Source organism: Pyxicephalus adspersus, chromosome 1, assembly GCF_032062135.1.
Source record: "Pyxicephalus adspersus chromosome 1, UCB_Pads_2.0, whole genome shotgun sequence".
Taxonomy (NCBI): Eukaryota; Metazoa; Chordata; class Amphibia; order Anura; family Pyxicephalidae; genus Pyxicephalus; species Pyxicephalus adspersus.
Genome location: NC_092858.1, coordinates 75470538 through 75496774, shown reverse-complemented (window position 1 = coordinate 75496774; position 26237 = coordinate 75470538). Strand labels below are relative to the sequence as shown.

The window sequence follows — 26237 nt, the reverse complement described above, 5'->3', positions numbered from 1 at the left end:
TAAAATTCCTAAAAACAGTTTGGTTTTGGGTGTAAAATGCTAAAATTTTATGGAGTGTCCTATTGTTCTTTATTTGTGAAGATCTGGAATCTGTAGCAAACAAAATTCCCAATAAAATGTAGATTGCTTAAATTTACTTGCTATAACTGCACAAGTCTAGAGAAACACTTTGTGCAAAGATTTGTTAAACATGTTTAACCACATTGTAAAATGTGCCCAACAATTTTAACAAAATATTACAACATTCCAAGGCAACCACAATTGAACCAAGCTAAGATGAATTTATTCTATCAATAACTCTTTTGTTTAAAATGAAGACAATGTTTTTCTGAACAAGTAAACACATCACTGTAAATTATATTTTATGATTGTTTTTTTAATTCATTTAAATTCTAATTAGCTTTAGAAATCCCAAACAAACTGAATTGCTGGCTTATATCTACAATTTATGCTTACTGATTTATTATCCTTAAATAAACTTTTAGTGGTGTGTTTATGAAGCATTTGATGTGTTGTTCAGCCATCATTTATAAGGAATCTGACTGTTTTCCCACCAGAATTCCACATTCCCTCTTTTTATTAGAACGGTTTTCACCCAACTTCAAACAGGAATTGACAGTCAAATACAAGATTCACAAGAACATTTTATTTTGCCCAACAACTGTTCTTCCTGTACTGTTCTGTAGAGTATGTAAGTTAGTTCTGAGTTTTAAGGCAAGTGTGTAGCACTCCCTGCCCCCTGCCAATTCTGACCAGCAGTGTGTAAACAAAGTTTCAGCACTATGGAAAGCAGTGGTCAGTATTAAAATGAATGTATTCCTCCTTTTAATTAGGATGTGTCCAAAACATTCCCACTAAAACTCATCGATAAAAAATAGTTGCTGCTGTTCTATCAAGATCCTACCTGGCTGGATTCTATCTAATGGGATAACCCCCAGCAAATGCTATGTAAGATGAGTGGAATCCCGAGAGGAAACTGGGTAAACCCCAACAAAATCTTACTTGGGCAACGTTGCCCCTATTTTTACTGGGGGAATTTCACATCAAAGCATAAACCATAAACAATAAACCCCTTAGTCTTTTGGGTTTCAGTGTTGTAATAAATAAAATAATCTGATAATAATGATATATATGTAAAGTGTGCTGCATATTTGAAAAGTCATGCTTCCGTATCCAATGAATACTACTAAATATAATGTGGTTGATTTACTATACTCCTGATAAATATGTTGTAGTACTGATTTTTTTAGGGGCAATGCTTCATTTCTATCATTTGGTTAAGGTCAGAGCTTTAAAATGCCACATTAATAGGTGTTTTGTAATCAGTAGGTCAAGTTCATGTGAATGGTGAATTGCTTGCAGGCTGAGTGGGCCGGTTTACAATACTAAGGCAAATACATTTCTCCTTATTTCTAATATTTTTGTACTGCAATTGATATACCAACTAAGTCTTATTTTGTCCCCATCCCACAGTAACTCACCCTTACATTCAAGTAACTAGTACACAAGCTGAATCTTCTGTCATCAATGAACAATCGTCTACTATGGGTAATCATTTTAAGGTTTAGCATTTTTTTCAGCAATCCTGAGTTCCCTGCTAAATTAAACAGGGGTTGATTTACTGAAGAACTTTGAGCTGTCCTTTTGGCAAAGTGAATTATTATCCTACATGGGATACTCCTAAGTAAACATCCTAAAATTCTTGAGTTAATCAACCTACAATGTCATCAAATGCAGGGTAGAAATACAGGTCTAAACTTTGGTGCTTTAGTATTTGTTATGCTGTTTTTTGTGTCAGTAGGAATTTTACAAAGGAGATCTATTATATTTATAATATAGCTATATCTAAAAAGTAGAACATAGATGCAACACCTGGGTAAATGCTCATTATTGTGCTTGTTTCCCTAACAAAATTATGGATGTGGAAAGGCACAAGTAATCATTAACATTATTACAAGGATAAACTAGGGTGTAGCCCATAGATTTGCTCTTTGTATATCCATCAGTTGCCTTCACTACATCAGATATATCAAAAAAAATAACTTATTTTTTACAATAGCTTTTAGCTGATGTTTTCTTTTTTTCACTTGGTACCAGCTAATCCTAAAATATTTGTATACCCATGCTTGTAAACCTCCTGTACAAAAGTCTGATATCATGCCTCCACTACCTTGTGTAGATAGGTCATATGCTCTTGCTTGCTTCTTTAGTTAACCCTAACCTCCAACAGCAGAAGCAACTTGCTTACATTTACCTTTACACTTATAATGAATAGGATTACCCAAATAGAACATTTATTAAACTAGTAGCTATATTTAAACTGTAGCTATATTTGTTTTATGTTATCTAGCATCAAGACATACTTTTCTTTAAACATGTAACAATTACCCTATATTTACCTAAACAATTGCTCTTGGTTCTTGCACAAGAATCACATGGCATTCCATCTGAAGCTCCAGAAATAGCAACAATGAAACCTCATCCTTCTTTGAAGCCTCCAAAGAATATAATAGGTAATATATGGAGCATGGTCTTTAACTACTGAACCGACTTACAAGTAAATGTTTTATTGCATTTAGTATTACAGCTCCCTTTTCTTTGATGCTCATTAAACTATTGTTATTTTTGTTACACATCTTTTTATAGATAAAGTCATGAGATGGAATTATCATATGCTATTTAATTGCTTCAGTTGTGAGAAAATGATGGCATGCATGACTTTTCCCATGATAATGTTTATTGCTAAAGTACATTGCCAAGAAGGATCCATGGGATCACATAATTTTAAGTATATTTTTCCTTTAGGCATATTGAGTTCTTCCACATGTTCAATGTTTTACAGTTTTCCTAATTTCCTAAAATGTGTTGAACAAAATGTATAATACTAACCATTTACTTGGTTTGTTTATCATGAGTTTATCATGATTGACAAATGTATAGGCATGATAAGATGTGCTACTTTGTTATAGTTTGGAATAAATGTAGCTCTTCTGCTGGTTCAAGAAAGGTTTATTAACACAAGTTTTTAACTGGTTTAAATTCCAGACCAAAGTGATTCTTACTAGCCCTTTCATTTTGCAATTGGTTATGACAATGTGATGTGTGTGGGAGGTTGACCATCAGATAAAAACCTGAAGGCTTAAATTGTACTGTTCATAGATCAGTGTTCTGGTTCATAGGTATAATGTTGGTCAATGATTAGTGCTAACAGGATGTTTAATCTTCTAAACAATCAGTAAAACACTTTATTATTTCAAAGTTCTTGTGTTTTGTTTTTTAACCTTGGCTTACTGTCAGTCCCCTAATGTAAACAACAACAGTTGTTTCTAAGCTGTTAGAAACTGTCTGACACATTAGTTTTTGTTCTGATCGTTGAGGATTTTCAAGAAAGTATAACTTCACCTAAAGAGGTCAAGGATGTCTTGTTTTACTGCTTGTTAAGAATATGTAGGTAGTTTAGTGTCCATGGTCTGGGTTATAGGTGCACTTTAATATTGCCGATATGGGCATAGGATCTTTTTTTGTAAGCTGGGTCTGTAGTAGTATTATTATTTCATGAAAAACAATTAAAGTAACCTCAGAATTCAATGTCGCTGGTTTAAAATATCTGTAAGCAAAGAATGGGTGATGGAGGTATTGCCCAACAGGTACTTGCTTTCTGAACATGTAATTGGCTATAATAGGCCTCCATTTCTTACTTTTACAGTCCGTTTACCATAATCCCTAAACCTTCCTAAATGAGTCCTCCAGAATGATATAGGCAATGTTCATACTTAGTTACTTAAGGAGTCATAGCTTTAATGTCCCAAAATTGTCTCCTCTAAGACAAATCATTTTATTTTTCTGTCTTAGTATTCTGTTTTTATTCATAATTATTGAAGCCTAACTAAATCTTTTATACAAATTATATTTGTTTGCTTTGCTTCAGCTCCCACTAAAACAAAAGTTACTGAGTCTGAAGTACTTTCCAGCACAGAGGAACCACATACTAAATTGGGTAATTACAACTTTCTGCTTCATGGCTGTTGTTCTTTCAGTTAAGCTTATTTTAGCAAAACTGTCCATAAAATTTTTGTAGAGATAGCAAACCAAAATAAACAAATTACAATATCCAATGCTATTCAGTGCAATTTTAATTAGGAAGACCTAGTTTATCCTTGAATGTTTTTAGTGTAAGCCTACTTGGTACAATGTTCTGGATCATAAAGGACATGCATGGCACTGTTCTTTTTTTAAAAGTGTACGTCAAGTCAAAAACATCTTGATAGATTAAAGGAATAACATCCCTGTCTCTTTTTAATAGTTTTTTTTTTACTGCTATCCAGTCCTCCTTTATATTTATTTTTACTTAGACATGTCCTCCATCACTCAATGTTACAAGGGTTCTAGCCTTTCTCCACTACACTAAAAAAACCTAAATCAAGGTTTGAATTTGTCTGTGTTGCTGTTGATGAGTTCCCTTAACATCCTGTCTGGATATGAGAAAAAAAAATCTATTTATCCCTGTGAAGTTGGAAATATGTTTGGCTGGACATGCATTAAAATTAATTTCAGGCCGTTTAATTTTTCCCCACACATTTGTGTCATGTTTTGAATAAGGCAAAAACAATACGGACAATGTTGCTACTGTTTTTTTATGCTGAAAATGCTTAATATTCATTCAAAATTCAAAGTTATTCATTTTTGTAGGGGGGAATTGGTAGAAAAACATGTTAGATAACTAAAAGAAAAAAATAGTTTCATTATTATTTTAAAGTCTTCTTTAATTCCAGTTTCAGTATAAGTATTAGAAAAAATACATATATTGTGTAAAGTGGTGCAGTATATTTTTGCTATTTTTTGCACACCTTACCTTCATTTAGAGCTTCTTTTTTTTTATAAAACAGCCATTGAAAGCAAAATGTACTCCTTTAGCAAATCTCCTTCACATTAGTTTTATGTTTTCAATTCTTGTAAAAGAAAAAATAATATTTTTGCTATAGTTATTTAAGAATTGATAGACATTTACCTGGCATGAAACCGAGCCAAGTAATCAATGAAAGCTCACTGGTTCTTACCTGTGTTTTAGAAAATTATGAGACTGGCATTCTTACGGAGTATAAAAAAACTTTATTCTCTTACTCATGTACATTTTGAAGCAAAATGATTTACTGTGCTAAATCGGAGAAATACATTACTTATTTGCAGTACTTATTTGCAGTAGGGGCAAATTGTATTTGCTGCAATGTAGATTAGCAGTGCTGGTTGGAATAAGTTGCCTAGTTATGACAGGACAACATGTATTGTACAAGTCAGACAATTTCAAACAATACTTTTTGCACAAACAGTAAAATAAAAGAAAATAGATGTTATGGGAATTTTATATAATTCTGTCAACTCATCAAATGTGATTATTTCTCAACAGAGGTTGCTATGGTACCAAGTAAGCAATTAACACCACAAAGCCCAGTGCCTGCACAGACCAGACCTACATTTTCTTTAGGTAATAGTGCAATAATCTAAAAGGGATTTTAATAATACAATGTGCCGCCTGTTCGCGTCTAACTTTTCTTGATGCTTAGGCCAATCCTAGCTTAATATTATTTTTCCTCATGGAATTTCCCCACAACCTGTATTGAGATGACCCAGGACTAGAAAGTTTGACATGTTTTTCCCAACCTTATTAAATTTAGCCTACACGTTATGCATCCAGTTACATAATAGGAAGCATAAAGAATGTCACAGAAACATTGGGGTCTTGGGGATCATAAAAAAACTGTTGGAAAACATGATACTTTTGTATTTTTAAGAAACAATCAACCCATAAACCATTAACCAGTGGTAGGTAGAAGATATTTATCAACCTGGAGTTGCCAGATTTGCCAAATTGTTCTGTTTTGTCTTCCAGGATCAATTTATGACTCTGACATGTTTTAATGTTTTACCTTTGGGCCATGATGATAGGATAATATGCTCTTATAGGTGCTGAAAGCCAAGTAAAATCACTTTGTGTACATAAAGTGGATTTTGGCTATAATATATCAACGTGATTACTAGCTGACTTAACTAGAGAGGAACAATTGTTTGGACAAGTTTGAAAAGTCTCCTCTGATAACTATATTCTACACACAACTGGCATATTCTGGATTGTTCAGTTATCTAATGTAAAGTTTTTTGTTTTGTTTTTTACCCAAAAATTATTGTTAATAGGGAATAACAGATTTCATGTAGCTATTTGACTAATATAAAACATTGAAAGTCTGTCAATCCCAGTGGATAACAACATGTATGTACACAATTCTGTTATGTTTATAGTTTCCCCCAGAAACCATAGGGATTTTTCAGACAATCCAAAACTTCAGATCACCCCAATATTAATAAAAAATATAGTATTTTATTTACATCAATAAAAACAATTACAAAAACAGTTGTTCAGCACAATCAGATTAAATTATGCAGCAACAATCTCATGTGATGTTTATTCCGGAGCTCCCAAAGCTTCTGGATAAATCAATATAATCTTTTCTAATCGCAATGATATTTAATATCTCCCGGGAAACTTCCAAAACTCAATGCGTTTCACAGTGACATTGTGGGGCTTTTTCAAGAGATATAGGAGCCACATATTTTCTTGTACTTACTATTGTGCTGAATCAATGGGACCAACTTTTTCCAAGTGAGCCCTTCATCAAAAGTTGTAATTTCTCAACACAGGTTGCTATGGTGCCAAGTAAGCAATTAACACCACAAAGTCCAGTGCCTGCACAGACCAGACCTATGATTTCTTAAAAAAGAACCTTAAAATAGACATGATTTTGGCAGAAATGTATGGGTTAGTATTCCATCTGTCCTTCAAGGAGAGGCCACTCTGTTTCCACAGCCTCTATTTCTCATTATCTGGACTTTTTTATTTGTTAAACACATGCTTTCAGCTACCCCCCCAACACACACACGTCGTTCTACAAAAAACTGCCATATGATGGTATTTCTTATTTTTATAAAGTCCCTAATAAGTTGTATTTTAAAATATAAGATGTCAGACTGATTCCACTAAATTACAAGTTTAAAAAGTGTAATTTAATTGTAATATGCTTATATGATGTGGCGTGTTTATGTAAACTAATCATTAGACTTTCCCACAAGTGTTTTCCTTTACAAGTCCAAAATAAATTCAACTCTTCTGATTGAATTTCCATCCAAGTCATTAATCTCCCAGGAATATTCAATATTTCCTTATCAGTAGTGCATCCAGCAATGTAACATGTGCTAAACTAAAATCATATGACATACTAAAAACTTCTGGTAGCTGAATTGTTTAATCTAAAACACACTGGGATCAGTTCACCAAACGGCATACGTTTTATATAATTGTGTTTCCTAGTATACATATAAATAATTTGCTCTGCTCAGCCCCTCTTGCACTTAATGCAGTTAAGTCATAACTGTTTCAGTACCATAACTTATGTGATAGTTGACTTCTGCATAATAAACAGTTGACCAATCTGCATTATTTTAAAAATGTTTAATACACACATAAATATGGCAGAAATGTGTATTCATGTATTACTGCATGATGTAACTGAACTATTGGATCCCCTAGTTAATCCTGAATGAGTTTGTGTTTTTTTTTGTAGACTGTCCCTGTTTATTGCTCTCTTTAATAGGTGCTTCATAGTAGCTCACAACAAATATCACTCAGATGGTGTGATAATAATAAAGCCGCAAAACAATTTGTGATTTTTTTTTGTACTTTGTTTTCATAAACACAATTAGGAAAAAATAGTTTTTATAATACTATGTTTATCAAAATATTATATATTCAACTAAAATGCATAATAAGCTGTATAGTGACATATAAATGAGCAAATAACGTTTAGTACTGAAAAGATAGTATGCTTTTTCTGGGGAATTGACTCCAGTTGCACAGTTGATGTATAGTTTCTCACCTTTTGCCTCTCAATGAATGGGATTAGCAGTGAGCTGCCGCTCACTGTCCAACTGTTCATTAAAAACGGGCCTTGGGGCAGGAAACACCTGGGATTGGCTGTTTCCACCACCCATTCGAACAAGACTTTACTGTTAGCAATAATTGGTAAAATCCTGGTTACCCTGGTGATTAGTAGTACCCTGGGACAGCAGGTATATTACACATAAATGTGCATACATTGAGCCTGATTTATTAAAGCTCTCCAAGGCTGGACAGAATACACTTTTTTCAGTGGAGCTGGGTGATCCAGCAAACCTGGAATAGATCTGATCCAGGATTCCAAACAGTTGCTAGCAAATAGCAAATTTCATTGAAGAAATCCATTCCAGGTTTGCTGGATCACCCAAGTTAACAGTTGAAAGTGTATCCTCTCCAGCCCTGGAGAGCTTTAAAAAATCAGGCCCATTGTATGCAGCATCATTTTCCAATTACCAGGCAAATACACAACATAAACTATTAAAAATAGAAGTGGACCCTCATATACAAATGCCAGCCAATTAGGATGTAGGTCTAAATCCTTTAGACATTGGTGGTCAATAAGGGATTGTCTGAAATCCAAATAGCAGGACATAAACCTCAAAGTGTAAGTGCATTTTTAATACACTATATTTTACCTGTCGCCTAAGATTTTTATACTTGTTTTCTTTTAACAGCCTCACCTACAATTGCAACAGTTCCATTTACAAAGGAACTTCCAGTTGTACAGCCAGAGACTGTACTGGGTAAACGAAGAGGCTTTATCATGCTATCACAGCAATATTCAGCTGCTTTCACACTGTGACCTTTCTGTTGCTTCATAAATATAATAAAAAGCTTCGAGCAATTAGCAACATTGCTTAAAAGTTGGTGCAGTCCATCTATGAATGGCTTCATACTGAAATTTCCTGCATACTAGGTTGGGCTTGTAGAATTGTTTGCCAATCGCAGTATTTCATCTTTAGGAAAATATTTCCAAGGCGTCCTTGCTTCATCATTCCTCTTGTGCCATCCATGCTGTTATGTGAATGTCAAATTCAAAAGCTAAATAACTGTTAATTTCTTTTAGAAAGGGATCAACTGGCTACCTATATACCTCAGCCATTGACAATCTCAAACATAATTCCTGGTAACTTTTTTTTTCCTTAAAAACATTTATTACAAAGCATATATGTTATTGCTAACCATATGTTGTTAAGCTACAATTTTGCAATTACCAAAGGATTTGTAATTAGCTATGCAATCAGACAGATATCACTACATGTTTATGACTGACTGCTAGCAAATCAATTTAGTTATAAATTAATAGAGACAGAAACTAAAATATGTTCATGGTAGTGGTGTCAGATATATTTAACTCATTATGGACTTCATTTATCAAAGCGTTTGGAGTCAGACTCTTGTATTGCTGAACAGTAGACAGTAAAAATTACAGCTTAATTTTCCATCAGTAATTTTCCAGGTTTAGGTTATGGTGTCACAACCACATCATATCTTTTAACAGATACTTACATAAATGATATACATGGTACTTTTTCACACTTTCGGTGCAGTTTCAGTTCAGTGTGGCCTTTTCAGCAGGTGAGAAACCGGTATCCAGTGAAGCGCCACAATTGCAAAGCTCCACAGTAAGCAGGCATTTACTTCCAGAGCAGCACAAGACCAAAGCGGGTAAAAATAGATTTGGATGTCCCCTTTATTTTTATGTCCTGTCCCTTCTAATGTACTTTATACATCATATTCCTTGTTTAACCACCATAAGGTTTAAGGTAGAATTAGTTTATTTTTTGCATCTTTAAAACTTTCTGCAACACAGTTGAGAGTGATCTTTCTCAATCTTTTCTACACCTGAATTTTGCTTTTCAGCTCAGGTACAGTGATCGCAGATATAGGAAAGGTCTCTCTGTTGTAAAATTCCTCACAGACTTAAGGCCAGGCTTAAGATATCTTTTAAATCGGATGACTTACAGAAATATATGTGAGAACAGTGAGAACAATTGTTCAGTCAACAGGGGGATATGAAATATGCTAACCATTAGTAGAATTACAGCAGGGGATTGTGAACCTGCTTGGTACTATACAAGATTAAGAAATTAATTATAGACAGAGTTATTCTTTAATGTAATTGCAATATACTTTCATTAGGTAGTAAAGCCTGTTTTCTACTGTTGTGGTATTATATGTAAATACTTTTTCCTTGCATCCTGTTTTAAAAGCATTTTAGAAGCTTTCTTCTAAATTCCATACCTTCATATGCAACTATTGATACATTAATTTTAGCATTTGTAACCAGGCTTAATACTTTTTATTGTCTGATTTCATTATGACTTTTTTTTTACCAGAAAATCTATCATTGTCTATTGTACCACAAGTGACCCTCCATACACCTGTTAAACTTCACACAACTTCTGGTAAAGGCAAATATATGGAAGTGTTTGTTTTCTTATACATTTAGTTTTTGCTTTACTGAAAAAGGACTGCAAAGCTGAAGCAACCATGCAGATTACCTAGCTATATTATGTTTGCTTATGTATAGTCATGGACAAATTGCTTGGTAACCTTACAGTTCATTAAAAAAAAAGGCTTAATGCCTCCTGAAAAGTGAAAACATGAAAATAAATAGTCTCCTGTATACCTGCATGACCAAGCAAATTATAAACAAGCATAATAAAGACAAAGGCCATCTCCAAGCAGTTAGATGTCCCTGTGGCAAAAGTTGCAAATATATAATATTTTTTTTTATTGTTATTAAACAGTATTTATATAGCACCAACATATTACGCAGTGCTGTACAATAAATAGGGGTTGCAAATGACAGACACAGACAGTAACACAGGGGGAGGAGAGGACCGAGCACGAAAGCGCTTACAATCTAAGATAAGAGGTTTAGGGTCCATTGGACTGTTAAATATTGCCATAGGAGTTAAATAGGCCTCAAATTGGGCAGAAGTATGTGCCCATCTGACTTTGATTGGATTGTCTGTTGCTTTTTGAGTAAAGGTGGATTCAATAGAAGAAGACCCAGGTGGACATTGTTATTGAAAAAAAATATAAAAAAGCTAGACTGGAATTTGCTCAATTGCATAATGACAAGCCACAATATTTCCAGGAGAATGTCCAATTGAATTTTATAAAAATCGAAAACTGTAGCTTTGGAACACTAGTTTTATGTCCACAGGCAAGGCAATAAAGCTTTGAAGCAATGAAGAAAACAAACACTATACTCACTGTAAAACATAGAGGAGGCTTGTTTATGGTTTGGGGATGCTTTGCTGCATCTGGCAAAGGGCACATAAGACTATGCAGGTAACAATGAAATCTCAAAAATATCAAAAGAAAAACATAGTCTAGGGTTTCAGAAAGCCCAGTCCCAATCATGGATCCTTCAACCATACAATGACAGACTAATAAATATAATATATACAACTCTTGGGCTATTACCAAGTGGCCTTCTATGAGTCCTGATTTCAACCCTACAGGAATAGCTTGTTTGCTATGAATATCTCTGAATGTTGTGCAACAAAATACAGTATTAGGTTAATGATCCCATCATTTTTTCCCCTGTCGTTTTCATTTTTGTTATAATTTGGAAAAATTGTGTTGAAAAAAATACTACTTTTGTGATTTTCAAATTATTTCAGAAAAAAACTGTGGGTTCTTCTTTATTTTGGAGTTGTGCCAACAATTTTTTTTCATGGTTGTATATCATTTATTTTTCTTTATACCTCCATTGTCCATCACTTTATATTGCTGGACACAGTTACTCTTCTTTTTACCTTTGTGCTGCATGGTGGCTTTATAAAAAGAACCTTAAGTATAAATTATTATTAGATATATATCTCATTTAGCTGTGCTTTCTTTAACAGGGATACATCCTTTATCAACTCTAATGCCAAAAAAGAGTGCACAATTGCCTTTTCAAAAGCACACAACTACCATAGGTAAAGATTAGTACTCTATATTATTTCTACTGAATAGGGAAGGCTAAAATCTAATAGTAACAGGGAAGCAAAATGTCTTGTATTACTATCACTGAGCCAAAATCATTATTTACCAATCTCTTTTCCTTCGGTGCTTTATGTTTATAACATATAACATTTATAAGCTGATTGTAAGCCAGGTGAATTAAACAAAACAAATATCTCTGGGTTTGGAAGCACTGTTTTCCAATATTGTGGCATTATTTTTAAATACATTTCTTGCACATCCAGTTGTAAAAATAATGTCCATTTGTGGAATGTTCCCTTTCTCCTAATATTCCATACCTGCATATGCAGTTATTGTTAAGTACCAACAATATGGTACTTAACACCATTGTACAGATAGTCCCTGGGTTAAGGACATCTGACATACAGCGGCCCCTAGGTTCCCTGCTCGCTGTGTGCAGGGCAGTTTGCATGACTTGCAGAAGAAATATTTTGCTAAACATGCGATTGTGGGTAATCTTAGCGGGGTGAGCTCTTCTTCAACATCTTGTAACTCTTTAATGACCAAGATAAACTCTGCGGTTGTTTCTTTTTGCATTTTAAAGCACAGCTTGCTCCAGAAGTTAATGAATGTCTAAGCTCTATAAAGATTTTTTGTTTTTGTTGTTTGCTTTTTGATTAACCTCCCCTGCGGTGTTCCTAAGTGTGGTTCAGGGTTTCAGTGCCAAAAGCGGTAACCCCAAGCCACACTCGTGGTGGAGTTGCCAGGGAGTTTACCATGTCCTACCTACCTGGTATCCAGGTTCCAGCGGGGTCCTCCAGCAGTGCCCACAGTGTCCTCCAGCGATGCCCACTGCATCCTCCAGGGATGGCCGGCATCTACATCTCTGGCGTGTGAATGTTGGGGACGTGAGGCCAGGAGAAGCAAATGCCAGCTGGGCATCTGCTCGCAAGCCTTAGGCTGGAGGGCGGGACTGTGGGGCAGGTAGGCGGGACCAGACGGGAAATTTAAAATAATGAGGATTTTTAAATGTACCGCTTTTACATTTAAAAATCCTCATTATTCATACTGCCAGGGAGACAGTGAGAATTTTATACAGTAACAGTACAGTATTAAAATATTGTACCTGTTACACATTACATACAAATTCAGCTTAAGAACAAACCTACAGTCCCTATCTCGTATGTAACCCAGGGACTACCTGTATATCATTTATCTGTATACTTCCGGTGTCCATCGTTCATTTTTCATGAGACTTTTACTCATATTGTACTTGGCTACATGGCAGCATTTTTAAGATATATTAGTGATAGATTAAAATTTCATATAATGTAAAATAAGCATACGAAATACTCTGCAAAGTTTCATTTTTATAAAAAGCATATGGGATTTAGATATATTGTCATATCTCATTTAGCTGTGCTTTTTTAACAGGGATACATCCTATATCAACTCCAATGCCAAAAAAGACTACTCCCTTCCCTTTCCAAAAGCACACAACTACCATAGGTACATTTTACTATTCTGTAGTATTTCTACCTATTAGGAAAACCAAGAATCTTTTTACTAAGAGGGCAAAACATTTTGTATTCCTATCACTGAAAAAAAACATTGTTATTTACCATCTCTACCGTCTTGCTTCACAGCTCTCTGTCTATAATACATAAATGTTTACTAGTTGACTGTGCTCCAGTTAAAAAACAATTATTGCTAAGCTTGAAAACCATTCTAGGCGGTTTTCATTTAATGCTGTTGCAATGGTGCTTGCATTATCTGTAGTGGTATCTCTGCTGCAATCATTCAGAAATCCTGTTTTCTACTGTTGTAGCATTATTCCTGCTTATCCACATGTAAACGCATACTGTCTATTTGTAGAATTATGCCTTTCATTTTATATTCCATATGCACTTATTGTTATCAGTTTCAGAAATTAGAACCGTATCTAATACTTTCATTGTCTGATTTCATAATGGCTTTTTCACCAGGAGATGTATCTGAGCCTATTGATATACCACAAGTGAGCACTGAGATACCTGTTAAACTTCACACAACTTCTGGTAAAGGCACATATGAAAAGTTGAAAGTGTTTTTTCTTTCCCAAGCATTGAGCTTTTGCTTTACCGTTTCAAGGCAGGGTTGCTATCAGGGGGGAACAAAGAGAATTTTATGGGCCTGGATCAGTAGTGCTTTTGATCAGGTCCTGACTGCTATCCATAAACCCGGCCTCTCTTAAAGACTGGTAGTTAGAGCTGTGTATCAATCAGAAAAGTGTGTTGTCTCAGTTTGCGGCACCCTGGAGAGAACAGCTGCTTTCTGATACGATTTTAAATCTCTGAAAAGAGACATAGTAAGAACAGTGTAAAACAGTGGAGAGGCAAGAGACATGGGGAAAGAAGAGTAGACATGTGAAAGAGAAAGGTGGAGTTGAGAGAGCCACAGGGGAGAGAATAGAGACATTGGGCCTAATTTTTTAAAGCTCCCCAAGACTGGAGAGAATACACTTTCATCAGTTAAGCTGGGTGATCCAACAAACCAGGAATTATTCTGGTCCAGGACTGAAATCATTTGCTAACAAATAGCAAATGACTTTTAAGAAATCCATTCCAGGTTTGCTGTATCACCCAGCTTCACTGAAAAAAGTGTATTCTCCCTAGCTTTGGAGAGCTGTAATAAATCAGGCCCACTGGGGAGGATAGACTATCATGGGAGAACGCAGGTAATCCAACAAACATGGAATGAATTTCTTAAAATAATTTCCTATTAGTTAGCAAATATTTTCAATCCAGGAAGCGATCACCCAGGTTCACCCATGATAGCCTATTTTTTTCAGTCTTGGAGAGCTTAAATAAAGCAGGCCCTGTGTAAGAAGAGTGGAGATGACAGAAACATGGGAGAACAAGCAAAGAGAAGAGAGAACAAGGGCAAAAGGTATGGGAGTGGGCTTGGGTGTTGGGCCAAACCCAACAAATGCAGCATTTGGCTACTTTGCTAGTTTAGCTCAAAACTTCCACTTTGAGTAGCCAGCAAGGGATCCAGGTGCAAATAAAGGGTTTGGTCCCGCCACAAAAAGATTAAGGTTCAAGTGGAGGGAATGTTTAGACTCTCCATTTGCACCCTGTTCCCTTACTGGAACTTTTAGACATGGGGGAGGGAACCCAGGATGTCTTCCTAGTATGGAGCCCAGAAATACTCTGTGCTGTATAATTTCATTTTTTATAAAAAGCATATTAGTTATAAATTAATATTATACATACTGTCATATCTCATTTAACTGTGCTTTTTTTGAACAGGAGTACATCCAGTATCAACTCTAATTCCAAAAAAGAGTACACACTTGCCTTTCCAAAAGCACACAACTACTATAGGTAAAGACTAGTATTCTGTAGTATGTCTATCTATCAGGAAAGCCAAGAGTCATACACTAGGAGAACAGAGTTTTGTTATCACTGAAAAAGCAAAATCGCTTGTAAACCATAATAGGCAGAGTTTTCCTTTAATGCTGTTGCATTATCTGCAGTAGTAACTGTGTTGTAATCACTGGAAAATCCTATTTTCTACTGTTGTCACATATACACACACATTTTTAAATACTTTTTCTGCATATCTACTTGTAAAAGCATAATGTTCATTTGTAGCATTATGTCTTTCTTCTAATATGCCATACCTGCACATGGAGTTATTGTTAAAATAATTTAGGAAATTATAACAGTGCATAATTCTTTTAATTGTCTGATTTCATAATGGCTTTTTTACCAGGGGATGTATCTGAGTCTATTGATGAACCACAAGTGAGCACTGAGATACCTGTTAAACTTCGCACAACTTCTGGTAAAGGCATATATGATAAAAGTGTTTTTTCTTTCCCAAGCATTGAGCTTTTGCGTTACTGTTTTAGAGCATGGTTGCTATCATGGGGGGAACAAAGAGAAATTTTTATTGGGTCTGGATCAGAAGAGCTTTTGATCAGGTCCTGACCACTACCTAAAAAACTGATTTCACCTGATGGCCAATAGTTGGACCTGTGTATAAATCAGAAAGGGTGCATGTACAGTTTCAGTTTCAACATTAATGCCAAAAAAGAGTGCACAATTGCCTTTCCGAAAGCACACAACTACCATAGGTAAAGACTAGTACTCTGTATTATTTCTACTGAATAGGGTACTGGCATAGGCATAGTTATACCTGCACTATATTCCCTTCTAAAGCCTGTTTTCAATATTGTTTGTAAATATTTTCCCTGTATAACCCATTGTTAGGCCTAATGTCCATTTGTGGCATAATACCTTTCTACTAATATTCTACACCTACATATATAATATTCTATACGAACATGTAGGCTAGAACGACCTGTGTAAATTCGGCCGTCAAGATCGAATATTTTGGGACCTCTCTTGGATAGAGATTCTCTATCGAAGAACAGAGTCCCGTGGCTGTGCTCATCATGAATGAATGCAGCCGTGGGAACCATCACAGGATCATTCCTATGGCTGCATTCATTTATGATGAGCACAGCCGCGGGACTCACACTAACAGGAGTAGTACCGCGGCTGCAATAAGGGCAAGTCCTCATTTAACTTCTAGTGCCCGGGGACGAGCACTGGAGGATTCCCATGGCTGCATTGCAGCCGCAGTAATCCTCCTGTAATGATTTCCTCGATCTTCTGATGGGTCTGTGAAATTTCACGGACCCATCGGAAGATCAAGGAAATTTTCACAAGAATGTCAAAGGCATTCTCACTCCCTACACCTGACTAGCCAGCAAGTGATTCAGATGCAGTTAAGAGACTGGTCTTGCCAGAAAAAGATCCAGGTTCAAGTAGAGAGTCAGGTCAGCCAACCAAGTACAATTGGACTTCATTTCCACCTAGCTCCTTTGCTGGTTAGCCCAGATCATTGACTTGACTTGACCCGACAATGGAAATTTACCTAAAATGGGACCCAGAGATTGCTGTTGGCGGCGCAGTTTCAGATTACCAACAAATTTGTTTACAACTGTATATCATTTATTGTTCAGCCTAGTTTCATTGTTCCTCATATTTTTCTGGACACATTTATTTGTGTTGTTCTCTGTGCTGCATGGTGGCATTATAGAAAGCATAAAAGATAAAAATGAATGTTAGATTTATTGCCATAACTCATTTAGCTGTGCTTTTTTAACAGGGATACATCCTATATCAACTCTGCTGCCAAAAAAGAGTACACATTTACCTTTCCAAAAGCAAACCACTACCATAGGTAAAGATTACTATTTTGTAGTATTTCTAGCTATCAGGAAAGCCAAAAATCTTATACTAAGAGGGGATTTTGTATTGCCATCACTGGAAAAAAATCGTAATTTACTATCTCTGCTCTCTTGCTTCAAAGCTTCCGTATATTATACAGTCTATAATATATAAACTATTACTAGTTGACTGTACTCCAGTTAAAAAAACAATTATTGCAAAGCTTGGAGGCCAAAAAAGGCTGAATTTTCCTTTAATGCTGTTGCAATGATGCTTGCATTAGCTACAGTGGTAACCGTGCTATATTCACTGGTAAATCCTGTTTTTCTACTGTTGTAGCATTATTCCTGCATTTCTACTTGTAAACGCACACTGTTCATTTGTAGAATTAGGCCTTTTTTCTACTATTCAAATATTCCACATCTGCATATGCAGTTATTGTTATTGTTAGAAATTAGAACAGCGCCTAATACTTTTTTTATTGTCTGATTTCATTATGACTTTTTTACTAGGAGATGTATCTGAGTCTATTGATGTACCACCAGTGAGCACTGATAGACCTGTTAAACTTCGCACAACTTCTGGTAAAGGCACATATGATGAAAGTGTTGGCTTTCTTTTTAATTAGGATTTTGCTTTACAGTTTCACCACAGGGCTGCCATTAGTGAAATACAAATTATTTTAGTACTGTGTCCAGATCAAAAAAGCTTTTTATCAGGGCTGGTTTGCTACTAAAAAAAGTTGTCCCTATCCAGCAGCCACTAGTTGAAACTGTGGATAGGTCAGAAAGGGTGCATGCACAGTTTCCACTAGCGGGTACTGGGAGAAGACAGCAGTTTTCTAATCTTCTCCTAAGTCTCTAAAAAGAGACATGATAGAAGAAGGGTTTTTATGACAGGGACATATGGGGAACATTATGGAGAGGAGAGAGCAGGGTAGAGGAATGTTAAAGAGGAAAGACACACATGGGAATGAGGGTGAAAAGAAGGTCAGGTTGAGAGGATATTTATGGGGCATAAGAGGAGTATAGAAGAAAGAAATAGACCAGGAAAAAATGTTGGGAGAGTCATGGGAAAAATTGAGGGAGAGAAGAGACAAAGTGCAAGAGTATAGATGGTAGAAGGTGGGTGTAGATAAGAAAGAGAGCAAGGAAGCCAGTTTCAGGGGGGGCTAAGCTCTCCAGAAAGTTTCCAGATGCAGCTGGCTCCCATGTCGGCTACCCAAACCCTACTCTTTCACCTGCACCTTAGCTCAAACCCAACAAGTGCAGAACCTGCTTCCCTTGCTGCGTTGGTTCAAATCTTCCACTTGCACCAGGCTAGCCAGCATGTAATTGAGGTGCAATGAGGGGTCTGATCCAGCCAGAAGAGATCTAGGTTGGGGGTCTGGTAAGCTAGCAAAGTAGCCAGATGCAGGTGTACCATGACCCCCAATTTGTGCCTGGCTTCCTTGCTGGTTAGCTCAGATCCTTTAGTTTACTCTGTAGACTACAGAGAAGAGAGGCCAGAAAGTTTACATAATATGGGACTCAGAAAATATTGATAGTGGCCCTGTTTTAGAGTACCAACAAATTTGTCCACAGCTGTATCATTTATTTTTTGCTGTTTTCCTCTTTTGTCCATCATCCTTTTCTGGACAAATTTACTTATGTGTTCTCTGTGCTGCATGGTGGCATTATATAAAATATATTAGTTATAAATTATTATTAGAAATATTGTTATATCTCATTTAGCTGTGCTCTTTTAACAGGGAAACTTCTTGTATCAACTCTAATGCCAAAAAAGAGTACACACTTGCCTTTCCAAAAGCAAACAACTACCATAGGTAAAGATTACCATTTTGTAGTATTTCTAGCTATCAGGAAAGCCAAAAATCTTATGCTAAGAGGGGATTTTGTATTGCCATCACTGAAAAAAATTGTAATTTACTATCTCTGCCCTCTTGCCTCACAGCTTCCCGTCTATAATATATAAACTATTACTAGTTGACTGTACTCCAGTTAAAAAACAATTATTGCAAAGCTTGGAGGCCAAAAAAGGCTGAATTTTCCTTTAATGCTGTTGCAATGATGCTTGCATTAGCTACAGTGGTAACCGTGCTATATTCACTGGTAAATCCTGTTTTTCTACTGTTGTAGCATTATTCCTGCATTTCTACTTGTAAACGCACACTGTTCATTTGTAGAATTAGGCCTTTTTTCTACTATTCAAATATTCCACATCTGCATATGCAGTTATTGTTATTGTTAGAAATTAGAACAGCGCCTAATACTTTTTTTATTGTCTGATTTCATTATGACTTTTTTACTAGGAGATGAATCTGAGTCTATTGATGTACCACCAGTGAGCACTGATAGACCTGTTAAACTTCGCACAACTTCTGGTAAAGGCACATATGATGAAAGTGTTGGCTTTCTTTTTAATTAGGATTTTGCTTTACAGTTTCACCACAGGGCTGCCATTAGTGAAATACAAATTATTTTAGTACTGTGTCCAGATCAAAAAAGCTTTTTATCAGGGCTGGTTTGCTACTAAAAAAAGTTGTCCCTATCCAGCAGCCACTAGTTGAAACTGTGGATAGGTCAGAAAGGGTGCATGCACAGTTTCCACTAGCGGGTACTGGGAGAAGACAGCAGTTTTCTAATCTTCTCCTAAGTCTCTAAAAAGAGACATGATAGAAGAAGGGTTTTTATGACAGGGACATATGGGGAACATTATGGAGAGGAGAGAGCAGGCTAGAGGAATGTTAAAGAGGAAAGACACACATGGGAATGAGGGTGAAAAGAAGGTCAGGTTGAGAGGATATTTATGGGGCATAAGAGGAGTATAGAAGAAAGAAATAGACCAGGAAAAAATGTTGGGAGAGTCATGGGAAAAATTGAGGGAGAGAAGAGACAAAGTGCAAGAGTATAGATGGTAGAAGGTGGGTGTAGATAAGAAAGAGAGCAAGGAAGCCAGTTTCAGGGGGGGCTAAGCTCTCCAGAAAGTTTCCAGATGCAGCTGGCTCCCATGTTGGCTACCCAAACCCTACTCTTTAACGTGCACCTTAGCTCAAACCCAACAAGTGCAGAACCTGCTTCCCTTGCTGTGTTGGTTCAAATCTTCCACTTGCACCAGGCTAGCCAGCATGTAATTGAGGTGCAATGAGGGGTCTGGTCCAGCCAGAAGAGATCCAGGTTGGGGGTCTGGTAAGCTAGCAAAGTAGCCAGATGCAGGTGTACCATGACCCTCAATTTGTGCCTGGCTCCCATGGTGGTTAGCTTAGATCCTTTACTTGACTCTGTAGACTACAGAGAAGAAAGGCCAGAAAGTTTACATAATATGGGATATATTAGTTTTAAATTATTATTAGAAATATTGCTATATCTCATTTAGTTGTGCTCTTTTAACCGGGAAACATCCTATATCAACTCCAATGCCAAAAAAGAGTACACACTTGCCTTTCCAAAAGCAAGCAACTACCATAGGTAAATAATATTACTATTCTATAGTATTCCTACCTATCAGGAAAGTCAAGAATTTCATAGTAATGAAAATGGAAAGGTGGGTGGGATGTCTGTACTCCAGCTAAAAACAACTTCGAAATACCTAGAAGGTTGTGAGCCTTGGATACACACATCAGGTAAAGTCTTTTTTATATCAGGGGTCACTCCTGAGGCAGCGAAAGAATAGTTTATTACATTTCTAGGACAACACACAAATGATACACTTCAAAATACAAGTATGCTACAAGCATGCTAAAATATACAGCATGCTATAATCTTTATATTATGATAAAGTTAATACAAATACAAGAACCTATTGATACTTTTGTTCTGGGTGACTAAATAATTAGAGATAAGTGCATAGAAAGGTTTACTTTATATTAAGAAAAAGTTAATGTTGACACTTTTATAGTAAGTTACTTGGGCTAAACCACATAGAAAGGAGCTTCAAATATGTACATATTACATTTGGGCCTAAAATTATCAGAATCTTTTGAGGCCTTGTTGCCACTAGAAGTATGTGGGAATGAGCTCTATGTAGGCTCATGAGATTCAGCTTTGGCCTGGTTGGTTGGAAACACTATTTTGCCTCCTTCCCTGATTTCAGAAGTGTTTCTCCAATCCAGGGAAATTTCAGTGGTACTTTCCTAAACAACTCTCTTCTCCAAAACAAAAGTGCCATTGCAATCAAAAGACCAATTAGAGAAAGCCCAGTATACCCTCAAATCAAATTTTTCCAGATTAGTTTGATAAACAAATGGCAACCAGGGTTGTGAAAAGGGGTGGCAAATCAAAGTAACTAATCAGAAATTCTAGTCAGCAGTTAAAAGTGAGTTTCTAATGAAGTAAGCATAATGGAGCAAAAGGATGTGAAATTACTATTGGCAAAAATAGTCCAGAATCAACCTATCAGGGTTTCAAAGCCACAGCAGGAGTGTTTCAGTATCACTAGAATACCAAAACAAGAATTAGGTGGGTTCTGGGTGCTACAGCAATACCCTGATGAAAAGATCAGTTAGTCTGTGCTCCCTTTATGCATTTAAGTCTTCATTTCCAATTGCTTTAGATGTACATCCTACTAGTGCCAGCTTATAACTGTTTTCTTGATGGTATAAGTCAGTATTCTATTTGGACATTGTACATCATTGTTACTCAGTGTTTTCTTGCATACCCTCATCTTTTTATAAGTAGGCAAAAGTTCAAAAAGATTATATCATACTCCATTCTACTATATTTCTAGAAATGGGCCATGTCTGCTAGCATTGCTTCTAACAAATTGCAATAGTCTTTAAAATAAAACACAATGTTTTACAATGTTTTATTCTAAAAAGAAGTCAAATGAATAATGATTTTCAAAAATATTTTTTAGCTGCAAAAAAGGAAAAACCTAAATATGGTTCCACGACAATTTCCAGTTTGGAGAAAGAACATACTTACCATGGTAAATTATAGCCTTTTTACAGTTTAGGAATAGAACAAACTTGTAGGACTGACTGTAGGCTAAATTTATTTCAGTATAATTGAGAGTAAACCATATACTACATGGAAACTATATTAGCAAATTTGATTTTTTTAAAAACATTTTTGCTTTGTATCTTTTTACTATATATACAGTTTTGTTTAACAAATGAATTGTAAAACTAAACCCCATGCTAATATAAAAATCATATTGCAGTCTTGTATTCATCATTTTTCTACTTGCTGTATTTTTCACTATTGTATGCAGTATTTAAATTTGACCAGGTATTGGCCTCTATTAATCCCCTGTACAGCATTTGACTTAGAGAAAGAAAAAAACAGCAAGTTGTGCATGAGTGCTCATGTACCAAAAAGGAATGGGTTGATTCGACAATATAGAAAAGTGACAGAGATAAGCTCATCAGACATCATTTTTTCTTTCACTGTCCAGTCACAGTCTGAAACAAAACCTGTGTCACTTAAATGTGTTAGAGAAAATTTGGTCTCCTGACATTTAAGAGAAGGCCGTGCTGTGTATCAGAGCTGTTTAGATCTTAGTGCAGAATGGACAGAAATAAGTAAAACCACTACCATGCATTTATTTCATCTGTGTGTTGATAAAGTTTGTCTGGAGTTCAGCTATTATACATGTAGCTGCCCATGTTCAGACATAATGTCATTTGATTTTCATATGTAAATTGCAGCCTAAGCAATGAAGCACTGTAAAGAAAAGGTTTTGGGTTTTTTTTCACACATGCAAAAGGTGCCTCTATTTGGTGGCAGAAAATATACAATGTTAATATAAAATATTTTACATTTTCCTCACCAGGTTTGTTTTCTGTCTTGGCTAAAAATATTGATAAAAAGTATATAAAACCACTCTAAAGTCCTTTCAATAGCATGCCAAGACATATATTATGATACACAAAACAATTTAAATCATTCTCGGCCACTAAATGAGCTTACAAACATCCTTACCACAATCAACTGCAAAAACACATACATTCCAAGATCCCATTTATTTGTGTGTATATATATATATATATATATATATATATATATTTATATATATTGTTTCTCCCAAAAAATAAATAAAAGTAAAACATATATTAGTAGTTTCATACAAGCAATTTATAAGCTTTGATAGAACGTTGAAAACAAGAGTTTATACAGAGATTATTGTAAAATTGAAAATTGATTTGGTTTATGAACTGGTACTTTTCCTTAGTATTTAGGTTTTCTAGAGCTTTTTGTCTCATGGTGCACTGTTTGATGCCCAGATTATTATAATTAGAGTAAAAATAAGATGTGGCATGCTTTATAGATTCTGAATGTGCATGCTTTTCTTGTAGTATTTTGGAAATTTAATGATCGAATTCACAAGAAGTAAATTGTATTAAAAAACTCATTTAATATTTCTTCCAGCAACTACAAGCCAACATATCCCAGCCAAACATAGCACCCTGTCCTCTCAAACTTACATAAAAACCACCACTGGTAATGCTTGTTTTTCACAAAATGGTCTGTTAAGCTTGTTAATCATTGTGCACCGGCAGTCATCATCATTCATTATTTCAGCATTTCTTTTTGCTTACATGCACACAAACCATCCATTGTAGTAACCAAAATCACAGCTTGATTTCTATCACGCGACACATTCTGCTGCAGCACCTATGATATGACTTTGTTGCCAAGTTTGCTTTTTCTACTTGAAAATGATGTAGACATTATACAAGTTTACAGCTATTATTTGCAATGTGGGGAAAAGTAAATTTAGGTGTATTTGTGCCTTAAAAAAGAGTATGTTTGCAAAATAAGTATGAAAGCTTACACATGCTTCCGTAAACTGCATCATTGGGCTTTGAGGTAGATGTATCAAAGCAAAGTTGGAATGCAGTGCGTGCAAACATATTTCCACATACAGCATATTATGTTTTTTTAAATTGCAAGGGCAATCAGCAGTCAATGGGCTGGACTCTATATCGACAGGCAAGAAGAGGTCAATTCAGTTTTTATGATTTACAACCTTTATTTACCTAAGAAAAGCCTGTCAGTGTGTTGAACCATAATACCCAAAGTTTATCAGGCTTGAAGTTAACGATATAAATTAAATGCTTCTAAATATATTTCAGAAAACATCACTATACTCCATGCTTTGATGCATCTACCTCAACTGGTTCTCAGCAAGCATTGTTCATTGCAAGCACAAGCATGTGTCAGTGCACTGAAAACAGAGTAACTAAATATGTTATTTTTTGGGCGGTTTTTTTTTCAGCATTTGTTGGAAGTCCTAATATTGTTACTACACAACAAAGCTTTGTCCCGACTGCAGTACCTCATTCTGAAACTGGTATACTTTTTTTTTTATATTATTACTATAAAGTCATACATTTTAGGCTGGCCTATGGTGGAACACTATAGTTAGTGAAAGTTCTGAAAAAAATTTAAAGGAGTCTTGGAGATCTTATAACTTGGTATCAAACTTCATAAACAAGAAACGGGACATTTTTCCATTTGTGTGAACAAAAGGCAAAAAATTCTAACTCTATAAGTCTATGAATAGTGTACACTGGTATTAGGAGTAGGATCAGTATTATATTTTTTCAGATGAAAACATGGCTGTCTGGTTGGGTCTATGGATCCCCAATACTTTAAATATATATAAATTGCATTGTGCTTTACATACATTCATGTTACACAATTATGTCTGAATGCAACTCAAAACAATTTGTAGGGGGAAGACATGGTTTTAATCCCTGCTGGGTTATTGCCACAATAGTTTGCCTTCAGAATTGGTTGAATAAGCTTTGTTTATGCAGACATGCGCTATGTAGTGTCTTTGAAATAGTTGGGAAATATAAAGAAAGGTGTTGTTAGTGTGTGGGATAAATCGTCATGTGGGTTCTAAAATATTTTGATAATTGAAATACAAAAAACATAATGATTTTTTTATTTGATTTGTTGTGTAGACTATATGGGTGAAATAACAAGTTAGTTGTAATGTCATTCTCTTCTTGTTGTATACTCGTTTGTAATGAGTATAAATGTTTTTCAATGTGAGTGGAACAGAAAGTCACTTTGTGATAGCAGCGACATTCATGGTTATTGTCCAATATAGAATTCTCTCAATAGGCTCCCACAAAGATTTTATTTCATCTGGTATCTTTAATGTCAGTAATCCTATAGTTTATGTGGTATAGTGCAAGTTGTTTTTTTATCTATGAAGAAGGTAAATAAAACAATACACTTTTCTAAACTATCTTTTTTACTAATTTGCAGGTGATATCCTGTACTATACTGTATAAAAGACAGTTTGTAATATTCTTACATTTCTCACACATTTTTATTATAACTTGAAAACAGTCCCCTCCAGGGGCCTGCATGCCATATTTGTTCCCTGTAAATAATGTGCACCCACAAAACAACAAGTGACACGCTGCATCACTGTACCCCAGCCCTTCTTTACTATATGCATTTTACTGTTTGTTAGTGAAATATCTCATTACAATTATGGACTGGTAGTAATTTACAAAGGATCAAAAAGGGTCATGTCAGTAGTATGTATGTTATGCAAAGCTTATTCCTTTGTAATGAGTTTAATCTTTGCTTGGAGTGCTCAGACAATTAAGCCGGTTGATATTTGTACCCACTATTTTGGGGAACTATAAGTGAATCATGAAACAGTACATGATGTTAAGAGTAAGAATATAATTACATTTCACCACCATTTTTAATTCTTAGTTTTCTTTTACAGGATAAGTTATTTTTTCTGTTCCTAGGTGAACCCTGTGCATATTTCTTGTACACTAAAAATTTCCATCCTTAGGTTAACTGCCTGGAAGCTGAATATAAATTCTGTTCTTTCTTTCAGTTCCAAATGAAATGTTATCATTTGAACCAAAACCTGTCCCTAGCACTGAAGTACCAGACTCTGAAGCTGGTAAAATCATTATGTACATTTTAATGGACAATATTTATGCTTTCTATGACAGAATCCTTCCTTTTCTAACAGACCTAATTTTACTTGTTTTAATTGTACTTTAGACAGCACACTGCCAGAGAATGAAATAGTTACAACAGATGTACCACACATGTATGAACCAGAAAAAAATACTTTAGGTAATATATTCTCCTAATATGCTTATATAATAATAATAAAAAAAGATATATATATATATATATATATATATATATATATATATA

The 26237-nt window shown here is 35.3% G+C and overlaps 1 protein-coding gene across 39 annotated transcripts in view; it reads left to right on the top strand.

Moving 5' to 3' along the window:
• The window catches only part of ABI3BP (ABI family member 3 binding protein), a 187678-nt gene that overhangs the window by 85512 nt on the left and 75929 nt on the right, over positions 1-26237 (top strand). For 21 of the 39 annotated variants that reach the window (XM_072414669.1, XM_072414564.1, XM_072414555.1 and 18 more), the window contains 22 exons: positions 1474-1548; positions 2430-2513; positions 3929-3997; positions 5405-5482; positions 8620-8688; positions 9012-9071; positions 9521-9613; positions 10285-10353; positions 11809-11883; positions 13304-13378; positions 13855-13926; positions 15160-15234; positions 15626-15697; positions 17030-17104; positions 17604-17675; positions 18842-18916; positions 19403-19474; positions 21946-22017; positions 23460-23531; positions 24310-24384; positions 25906-25974; positions 26079-26153. In XM_072414669.1, coding sequence (XP_072270770.1) covers positions 1474-1548; positions 2430-2513; positions 3929-3997; positions 5405-5482; positions 8620-8688; positions 9012-9071; positions 9521-9613; positions 10285-10353; positions 11809-11883; positions 13304-13378; positions 13855-13926; positions 15160-15234; positions 15626-15697; positions 17030-17104; positions 17604-17675; positions 18842-18916; positions 19403-19474; positions 21946-22017; positions 23460-23531; positions 24310-24384; positions 25906-25974; positions 26079-26153 — 1623 coding nt within the window. The remainder of the gene's footprint in view (positions 1-1473; positions 1549-2429; positions 2514-3928; positions 3998-5404; positions 5483-8619; positions 8689-9011; positions 9072-9520; positions 9614-10284; positions 10354-11808; positions 11884-13303; positions 13379-13854; positions 13927-15159; positions 15235-15625; positions 15698-17029; positions 17105-17603; positions 17676-18841; positions 18917-19402; positions 19475-21945; positions 22018-23459; positions 23532-24309; positions 24385-25905; positions 25975-26078; positions 26154-26237) is intronic. The other 18 variants (XM_072414769.1, XM_072414687.1, XM_072414855.1 and 15 more) reach the window with 16 other exon arrangements.